At 41.0% G+C, this 10,209-nt stretch overlaps 1 protein-coding gene across 2 annotated transcripts in view; it reads left to right on the top strand.

Moving 5' to 3' along the window:
- The first annotated feature begins 615 nt into the window (after nucleotides 1–615).
- The window catches only part of LOC310775383 (putative sodium-coupled neutral amino acid transporter 10), a 39,722-nt gene continuing 30,128 nt past the window's right edge, over nucleotides 616–10,209 (top strand). For both annotated transcript variants that reach the window (XM_083635530.1, XM_083635531.1), the window contains exons 1-6: nucleotides 616–777; nucleotides 993–1,209; nucleotides 1,820–1,937; nucleotides 4,131–4,176; nucleotides 6,098–6,191; nucleotides 7,904–8,047. In XM_083635530.1, the coding sequence (XP_083491656.1) occupies nucleotides 1,120–1,209; nucleotides 1,820–1,937; nucleotides 4,131–4,176; nucleotides 6,098–6,191; nucleotides 7,904–8,047 (492 nt within the window). In that variant the 5' untranslated portion in view covers nucleotides 616–777; nucleotides 993–1,119. The remainder of the gene's footprint in view (nucleotides 778–992; nucleotides 1,210–1,819; nucleotides 1,938–4,130; nucleotides 4,177–6,097; nucleotides 6,192–7,903; nucleotides 8,048–10,209) is intronic.

Raw genomic sequence — 10,209 nt, 5'->3', positions numbered from 1 at the left:
AAGTCACGCCCTCTTCCTTTTTAGGCATACAAACCAAGGGATTTCCTCTGCCATTATTTTTTCCATACATTTTGTAAAATACAGTAGCCTACTTAAAACAATAGTTTTACTTGGTCCAAGTTTATCCAAGCAATTCAGCTATATTAATAATAAGGAGAGACCATAGAACATTTCAGTCAGATCTAAACTAAACTTAAAAACAAAACGTCCGTCTAAACATTTTTAATCCACAATTACATATATTACATTTACTATACTACTATATACTATACTATATATATATATATATAACGTTTTGATCCGAGTGAAATGTTATATGGTCTCTCCTGATGCTAAATATAGCTAAATCGCTTGGTTTGACAAAGTAAATCTATTTTTTATAAGCATTTTAGAAATTGTAGTTGCATTTGTGTTTGCGGGTGAAATGCTTTGGTCCGTATGGCTAAATCAGAAGAGGGCGTTACTTTGTCTCTAACGATGTAAATTCCCGTTTCTTGCCTGACCGCTAGATGGCGCACAAACATTTCCACTGCATTGAAACTAGCGGTCTGTTTTCTTCTTCTCCTCCCTCCTCTTCGACTGCAAGCCATACTTCCTGGTTACGCGTTCAGGAAATCGACTCTTTGGATTTGTTATTACATTTGATCGACTTGTCGCTATAGTATTTACGTTAAGAACAATAACATGCATTTTCGTGCGGGTAAATGAGCGTTTAAAGTCTCAAACTTACCGATGATAACATAAACAGCCAGGGCGGCGAGGCGGAGGAGAAAAAGGGTGAGTTTCTGCACCAACGTTAACCACGTTAGCCACACTACGTTATTTGAAACTACAACGTTACGATAGATACTACTTTAACCTGCTGGTAACGTTATTCACTTAAAATATGACATTATGGTATCGGTGCTTGGTTGCTAACTGTTGGCTGTTGTACAAAAACGAGTGCTATTACTATTCATTAGTGTTAAAAGGGGTTGTTTCTGTTTGCCCAGAGCGCCACGTCATTGATCCAAGAGGAGAAACACACCCAGAATCGGTCGTGTTCAAGCCGTCTGTCAACACCGAACCTGAGTTCCACCCTTTATCTCCGTGTTATTTGAAACTCGTTACCTGTTCAAGATGACTGCTTCCAACTGGGGTCTGATCATGAACGTGGTGAACAGCATCGTCGGAGTCAGCGTGTTGACCATGCCCTTCTGCTTCAAACAGGTGAGTGTGTCTGTCAGTGGCGCCGTTATCTTCACATACATGTGGATACACTGCACACACAGCTGTCATCACCACATTTGCATCTCCGATTCAATGAAAATGTGTGGTTTGCATCCGATCCTGGCTCGGGGTGTGTTGTTATTGTTCTACTGTACAAGGAAGTTGGAGAGATAAATTCGTTTATTAGCTAATTTATACTCTTGAGTCTGAGAAGCCCTTTGTAGAGTCAGTGGAGTCAAGCGATTCAACTACCTAGACTGCCTGCTTTTATTCTCATTCTCACCCCCCACTTTAATTTATTTAGTTAGTCATTAACTTATTCATTCTCTTTCTCTCTCTCTTTTTTTTTTTTTTTTACAATGCAAACAATTGTAATAAATGTTATTATATTTTCTTCCCGGACATGAAATCAAAGGGGGAGGATTAACACACACACACGCGCACGCACACGCACACTACTATATGTATGTATATATATATATATATATATATATGTGTGTGTGTGTGTGTGTGTGTGTGTGTGTGTACAATTTTTGATTAGGCCGATACTCCAGATTTCAGATCAAGTTAATGGAACTATCTGGCTAACTCTCCCTCTCTCTCCTCACAGTGTGGAATTGTGCTGGGGACTCTCTTGTTGTTCTTCTGTTCATGGATGACCCACCAGTCCTGCATGTTCTTGGTCCACACAGCCAGCAGCACCAAACGTAGGACCTATGCTGGATTGGGTGAGTTGAAGTTGTAATTTGTGACATTTACATGTCAATACATTCCAGTTTTTCACTTTCTAACACTGGTTGATATATAACACTAGTGATTCAGCCTGTATCCAGGTCATTAAAAGTTTTACATGTGCGCAAACACCTGGTTCCTGGGAAAAGTCCTCTGGCACACAGGAAGTGATGTGTTTTAGGTTTCCCGCAGCAGCAGTTTGTTTGGAATAAACAGAAGAAGAACTGGGTAGTTACTTAGCATGACATGCATACTTACACCAAGTCAAATTCCTTGTATTTAATCTTTATTTTTCTTTATTACATATACATAATTCATTCTGATTAGGGGTGTCAAAAATAATCGATTATAAGATGCATCGCGATGCGGACGTGCACGATTCTGCATCAAAAATCGATTATAAAAATATATATATATTTTTTTTTAAATCTTTTTTAACACCTTGAGTGCCATGGACGAGATATCTCGTCTTACATAATCCACCCGTTGAGTGCCAAAGACGAGATATCTCGTCTTACATAAACATTTTTTTTTTTTTGACGGTGGGACATCAATCAACCCCTTTTACGTCTTCTATATCAATATTGGAGGAAGAGAATGTGTATAATCTATTTTACCGACCACTAAGTGGCGACAGTTCTCTCCCAAGACAGAGAGAAAGCCACAGCCACGGGTCCGCTGGAAAGCCAGTCTAATTTTCAAGGAAATAGCTGGGCGAAAACTCTTTCGATTTCACACACACACACACACACACACACACACACACACACACACACACACACACGCGCGCGCGCGCGCACACACACACACACTCGAGTACCTTTGCGCATAAATAAGACCAGAATCGCAAAAGCTTCTTCAAAGCTCTCAGCCGACACCTCAAGAAACGAACGAGCCAGTTTTACAGTCCAGAGTGCCCGAGAGCGGCCGCGGAGCCTCCTCCCTCTGCAGCACAGACGGAGGGAGGAGTTTGGAGACACACACACACACTCTCTCTCTCTCTCTCTCTCTCTCTAGTCCCGAGAGAGAGAGAGAGGAGAGAGAGAGAGAGAGAGAGAGAGGAGAGAGAGAGGAGAGAGAAGAGAGAGAGAAGAGAGAGAGAGAGAGAGAGAGAGAGAGAGAGAGAGAGAGAGAGAGAGAGAGAGAGAGAGAGAGAGAGAGAGAGAGAGAGAGAGAGAGAGAGAGAGAGAGAGAGAGAGAGAGAGAGAGAGAGAGAGCACACAGAGTGGGAGACAGACACGCTGTGGGGGCAAAGAACGGACAGAGATCTCTTCCTCTCAGAGCCGCGGAGCAACGCGCGAACACACACACACACACACACACACACACACACACACACACACACACACACACACACACACACACACACACACACACACAATACAGTATACAGACTTGCCCAAGGGCACCCATAATCACAGGCACGTGAGGTGGTTCTAAAAATCCATTTATCTCTAAACTCTCTGAAAATCTCTGAAACCATGCTGTACTCAACGGCTAATATCTACATAACTACTAACTCTGCAAACTAACTCTTTTAGACAGAGAAAGCACACATTCTATTAGTTCTTTTTAGATGATTGGTGTTCACGAAGTCTTAACAGAAAAGAATCCTCTGCTCTTGTAAAATGAGCCAGAATCCTCAAAAAAAAACCTGGCACAACTTACCTACAGGATTGAAAAAACGGCTGGCACTCAATGTGTCCATTGAGTGCCAATGGACACGATTCTGCGTAATCGAATAAAATATAATTGAAGTACATGCAGTTGTTTATTTGGATCATAATACAATGCAATTCCAAATGCACTTTTATTTTAAAAGTAGCCACACAGTGAGAAAAAAGAAAGTGAGAAAAAATAAATCATGTATTGGGGAAAAAAGTGATGCATCGATTGAAGATGCATCGAGATGCATCGATAATCGTAATCGAATCGAATCGTAGCCCTCTGAATCGTAATCGAATCGAATTGTGAGGCCAGTGAAGATTCACAGCCCTAACTGTGATACTACTAAACACTGGACTTGACGCTACTGTACTGTGCCTATAGATGCAAACAGTGAGTGTACTATGAAAGCTAGATAGGAATAGTTCAAGCCTAGGTCAGTTTTGATGAGTTTTATCTCGCCAAACTGCCGTCTATTTGTCCAAATGTTGCAGTTCACACTGATATCACCTGTTTGTTTGCAGCCTTCCATGCTTATGGGAAACCAGGAAAAGCACTGGTGGAGACGAGGTGAGTTTCTCGGTTTATTCAAAGCACACATCACTCTGTAAGAAAACATGAGCATGAAGTAGAGCTGCGTAATGTTCATGCATAAGTGTATATATTGTGATTTAAAGACCCTGGAAACCCAAAATAAATATGCATTTTGAGTTAATCATACCACAGGAACCTATGCTAATAAGCCACCAGCCAAATTTGCGGCTGAACTTTTGGCGGACTCCACCACGGCTGACCAGAAATGTGGTCCACTGGTTTCCCAAATCCCCGGCAGATGGAACATCGAAATACGAGGTCCCGTGTTTGACATGCACCCAGGGACGGCACAAACATGATGAGACATGATGAGGGGAAGATGTTTTATAGATAGATAGATAGATAGATAGATAGATAGATAGATGGATGGATGAATCGTAGCATAGCTATAAAAGGCTAAGGACTAGTCAGGACTCGATAAAGAGGCAGACTGAGGGGGTGCTGCCCGTGCTGCCGGGGCACGAAGGTTTTGCTGCAAGCTACGTCACTGATTGGCTCCCCCTGGTGACGTAACCGGGGAAGGCGGGGAGGGGATTTTAAGCAGTTCCACATCGCCCAATTCAAAGCTGCCTCACAAAAAAAATTAAATATTGAAATGGTCATATTTAGGATTTGGGTTGAAACTAATGTCTCAAACCTTTTGAGGCTTATAATTACTCACATAAGACCCTAAATTACATAGAAGGTTTTTGTGGATTTTGGTTTCCAGGGTCTTTAAATGTTCTTAAGGAATAACCATAGACTTTGCAGTATTGAAACATTAAATTCAGTTCATGTAATTTAGAGCGGGGGTTCCCAACCTTTTTTGTGCCAAGGACCGGTAGATACATTGGCGACAAAGGGTAAATAACAGCCTTTTGTGTTGTACTGTATGTAGCCTATACAGTATTTATGTTTTTGTTTTAACTACAAACATAAATAAATGTCAACTTGAAACTACCACACACAGCCTATAATATTATAGCCTATGTTTATAAAAAAAAAAAGAAAAAAAAAGTGGACCGGCTCGCGGCCCGGTACCAAATGCATTGCGGCCCGGTACCGGTCCGCGGCCCAGTGGTTGGGGACCACTGATTTAGAGTACCTGTTTTAGTTTGAATTGTCTAGATGTAACTATAAGAGCTAGGGATGTCAATTTTCGGTTAATTTCACTTTCGATTAACCGACGCTAATAATCGATTAACCTATCGGTTAATTCATAATTTTTTAATATTAATATATATATATTTTTTTTGTCTATTTACTCAATGAGCTCATGCCCAAACAAGGCGTGTCTATTCAGATGCTGAAATGTTAATGCTTTTTGTGTTAGAATTATGCCTTTATTTTTTGTTGGCTTTGCTGAAATTTATAAGTTTATTGCCACATTTTGATCAGGTAATCATTCCAAAATCATTCTGGCTCTTATATGGATGACAAGGAAATATATTTTTGAGAGCTTTATTTCCTGTTTATGTAAACATTACAACAACAACAATCTGTTATTTCTTTTGATTTTTTCACATTAGGCCTACTGTCTTTTGCAGCATAAAAACTTAAACAAACCAATTATTCCATATTATTAACCATTAACCATATTATTAACCATTATTCCATATATTATTATTATTTTTATTTATTTTTTATATTAACTGATAGACCGACAGCAATAACCGAACAACGACGTTAGCGACGGTTAATCGATTAACGGTTAACCGTTGACATCCCTAATAAGAGCACACGTGTAAAATAAAAGAATCATGGAGACTATTAATCACGATTTAGACTTGTGAATGATCGCAAGGTTTAGCACAATAATTAAAGCTATAATTTTGTGTATAATTGTGCAACCCTCGCCAAAAGAAATGTAGTGAATTTCATCGATCTTGTTATCCCATCTCTCTCTTTATTCCTGCAGTATGATAGGTTTGATGTTGGGAACCTGTATTGCCTTCTACGTTGTCATCGCTGATCTGGGCTCGAATTTCTTCGCTCAGCTGTTGGGTTTACAGGTCTGAGATCTTTCCTTATGAAATGTGCATCACTCCGAATATTTTCTAACGCTAAAATGACCAGGTCATATTAAGTTACTTGTCCGTTGCAGCCTTATTTAAACTTATTTTTCACTGTTACAGTAGTTAGTTTATTACTTTGCCACAGTTTTTTCTTCCATTTTTGACCATTTTCCTTATTGTTATTAATACTTTTATTGCGATTTTTAAAGCTGGAGTGTGGAACTGTTACTGTACATATAAATGCCCATTACAAATTTCAAGCCATTGCCATACGAGTTCCTACAATGCTGATTAAGCCTATCGTGTCACACCATCCTGTAAGGGTGACTGGCATTTTTTAAATATTTATTTATAGAGAGGGAGTCTCACTGAGCGCAATGCTCTCTTTTTCAGTAGGGCTCTGTTCACATTCACATTCATACCTGGAAGTTGACCAGTACAACCACAGTCTGATCTGCTGGCCACTGAGCAGCTCCATTGGAGCGGTTGGGGTTAAGGGCCTTGCTCAAGGGCACCTCAGTGGTGGTAATGAGGAGGGGCAAGCGCTGCCTTTTAACTTTCCCCACCCAGATTTATCCTGCCAGTCCCAGTGCCGGTTGTTTGTATGATCGTGTCACACACCGTCCTGTAAAGGTGACTGGCAGTTTATATTGTTTGTATGATCGTGTCACACACCGTCCTGTAAAGGTGACTGGCAGTTTATATTGTTTGTATAATCGTGTCACACACCGTCCTGTAAAGGTGACTGGCAGTTTATATTGTTTGTATAATTGTGTCACACACCGTCCTGTAAAGGTGACTGGCAGTTTATATTGTTTGTATAATCGTGTCACACACCGTCCTGTAAAGGTGACTGGCAGTTTATATTGTTTGTATAATTGTGTCACACACCGTCCTGTAAAGGTGACTGGCAGTTTATATTGTTTGTATAATCGTGTCACACACCGTCCTGTAAAGGTGACTGGCAGTTTATATTGTTTGTATAATCGTGTCACACACCGTCCTGTAAAGGTGACTGGCAGTTTATATTGTTTGTATAAATGTGTCACACACCGTCCTGTAAAGGTGACTGGCAGTTTATATTGTTTGTATGATCGTGTCACACACCGTCCTGTAAAGGTGACTGGCAGTTTATATTGTTTGTATAATCGTGTCACACACCGTCCTGTAAAGGTGACTGGCAGTTTATATTGTTTGTATAATCGTGTCACACACCGTCCTGTAAAGGTGACTGGCAGTTTATATTGTTTGTATAATTGTGTCACACACCGTCCTGTAAAGGTGACTGGCAGTTTATATTGTTTGTATAATCGTGTCACACACCGTCCTGTAAAGGTGACTGGCAGTTTATATTGTTTGTATAATCGTGTCACACACCGTCCTGTAAAGGTGACTGGCAGTTTATATTGTTTGTATAATTGTGTCACACACCGTCCTGTAAAGGTGACTGGCAGTTTATATTGTTTGTATAATCGTGTCACACACCGTCCTGTAAAGGTGACTGGCAGTTTATATTGTTTGTATAATCGTGTCACACACCGTCCTGTAAAGGTGACTGGCAGTTTATATTGTTTGTATGATCGTGTCACACAGTGTCCTGTAAAGGTGACTGGCAGTTTATATTGTTTGTATGATCGTGTCACACACCGTCCTGTAAAGGTGACTGGCAGTTTATATTGTTTGTATAATCGTGTCACACCATCCTGTAGGTGACTGGCAGTTTCCGGGTGCTGCTGCTGATCGCCGTGTCCCTGTTCATCGTGCTGCCTCTCAGTCTGCAGAGGAACATGATGTCCTCCATCCAGTCCTTCTCCGCCATGGCCCTCGTCTTCTACACGCTCTTCATGTTCACGGTGAGCCCGCCCACATACTGCACACACCACCAGAGGCTCTGGAATGTCAGAAAATGGTGAAACATGTCAATGAGTAGGGATGCACGATATTATATCGATCCGCGATATATATGGGCCATTTTACGTTATTGTTTGTTATTCCGATAATGAAATTTTAGCCGATAATACGAAGCCAACTCTGCTATGTTTTGCCTTGGAAGCGCAGCCATGAGCGCAGCTTGTTGTCACGCTCATGATGTCAATCTGCTGTGCCTGGTGTTGCAGCCTAGAGGCAAAATGTGTCGCCTCCATGGCCGCCGGTGTGGCTGTTCTTCACAGTTTCAGACGATAACTAGGGGGTGGCAATCCAAAGTTTGATCACGATACGTTATTATATTGATTCAATAGACAATATTGCGATATTTGCCCATATCACAAAATCTGCCACGTTACAATTTCGATACAATTTGACTCTGGGGGCTGCGATCGATATGCGTTGATTTATATCCGAGAGGAGTGCGAATATCCTCTCGCTCTTTTTCTTGCATGCTTGCCACGGCGCTCGCATTGTTTGTATGCGGAAAGAGGTGCGCTCGGGCGGAAATGGTCAATGCAGACTGGAGTTTCAAAATAAAATAATAAAACGAATGTTTATTTCTTATGGCGTCATGGCGATTTATATCAATGTTTTCACTGTGCATCGATGCTATTGGATCATTGATCGATGTATCGTCCCACCCGTAATAACAACTCTATTGCAATTTGTAATACATGTTCCGCAAGGGTTCCGAGATGAGGGGGAAAGTCTGAGCTGGCCGCTGGTCGCAAGTCCTAGTCCAGTCCTGACCTAGTTATAGTCCAGTCCTGACCTAGTCCTAGTCCAGTCCTGACCTAGTTCTAGTCCAGTCCTGACCTAGTCCTAGTCCAGTTCTGACCTAGTTCTAGTCCAGTCCTGACCTAGTCCTAGTCCAGTCCTGACCTAGTCCTAGTCCAGTCCTGACCTAGTCCTAGTCCAGCAAGCAGCAGTAGTGGCTGCAGGCTGCGGGCTGTTGTAGCACTCCCCGCTCTGCAACGAGCCCCTTGTTGAGACTAACATACCCAAATTCAAAGCACTTCATTCTCCCAGAGCCGGCGTAAACCATATGAAAACCCTCAGGCTTTACCTGAAATGAAACGTCAAGGTTTTTGTGTCTTAAAGTTTAATTCCAAAATCGACCCGCTAACGTTAAGCTAACTAGGGCTAACGTAAATGCTTGCTGTGTTGATAGCCCAGTCATTCCTTTAAGCATAATAACACTGAGTCTACTATGCGTTTGGCTTTCGCTTCTATAAAAGCCTTTGTTTATTTTTTCTTGTATTGAGTGATACACTTTACAAGAAACCAGCGCGATAAAGCGTTCACGAGCATCGGCACTCAAATCGGCACGCAAATTGGACTGGACAAAGCCAGATATAGGGCAGGCCCGCTTGCGCTGGCCAAAAATAAATGAACATTTAGTCAGAACTCAGTGTTCTTTGTTTTGTGTTAACAATAGTGATGTCAGTTAGATATTAAATATTCACATTTAAGAAGCTGGAATCAGAGAATTGTGACTTTTCCCCCCTTAAAAAACAAACCAACAAACAAACCAAAAGATTAATCGATTATCAAAATAGTTGTCGTTTAATTTCTGACGATCAGCTAATCAATGAATCCATTAAGCAGGTGTAGGTAACATGGTTTGTCCCTCAGCTGTTTGCTTGTAAAGCTTGACACTCCAGATCCACCATGGTCAAAAGGCTCTATTGGCTCCATAGTAGGGCAGCACAGTTAGTCATGTATGTCATGATTTGACTTTGCACAGTTAACAATCAGAATTCTGCAACATTGAAATATGTCATTTCATTGAAATGTTCCCACTGCAATTGGAAATAGTCAAGGTTAACAAGATCACAACATTTATTTAGTTGGCAAATTGATTAGGTAATGTCAAAACATTGAGTCCTACTACATAGAGAGTTCAATTCAGGACTGGTGTGTCTTGACTGAGCAGATCTACCAGGGTGAGATTATCAATTTTCATTTCATTCAGTTTCCTGGTCATAGGAGGTAATTTTCCTCACTGCATTTTGGATTTAGATTTTTTTTGGAATGTCAAGCTTTTATAGATTAATTATTTTTTATGTTGCCTTTTTTTTTTTTT

This window comes from Poromitra crassiceps, assembly GCF_964638095.1.
Source record: "Poromitra crassiceps genome assembly, chromosome: 4".
NCBI lineage: Eukaryota > Metazoa > Chordata > Actinopteri > Beryciformes > Melamphaidae > Poromitra > Poromitra crassiceps.
The sequence above is the reverse complement of the archived record's forward strand: the minus strand, read 5'-3'. Positions and strand labels throughout refer to the sequence as shown.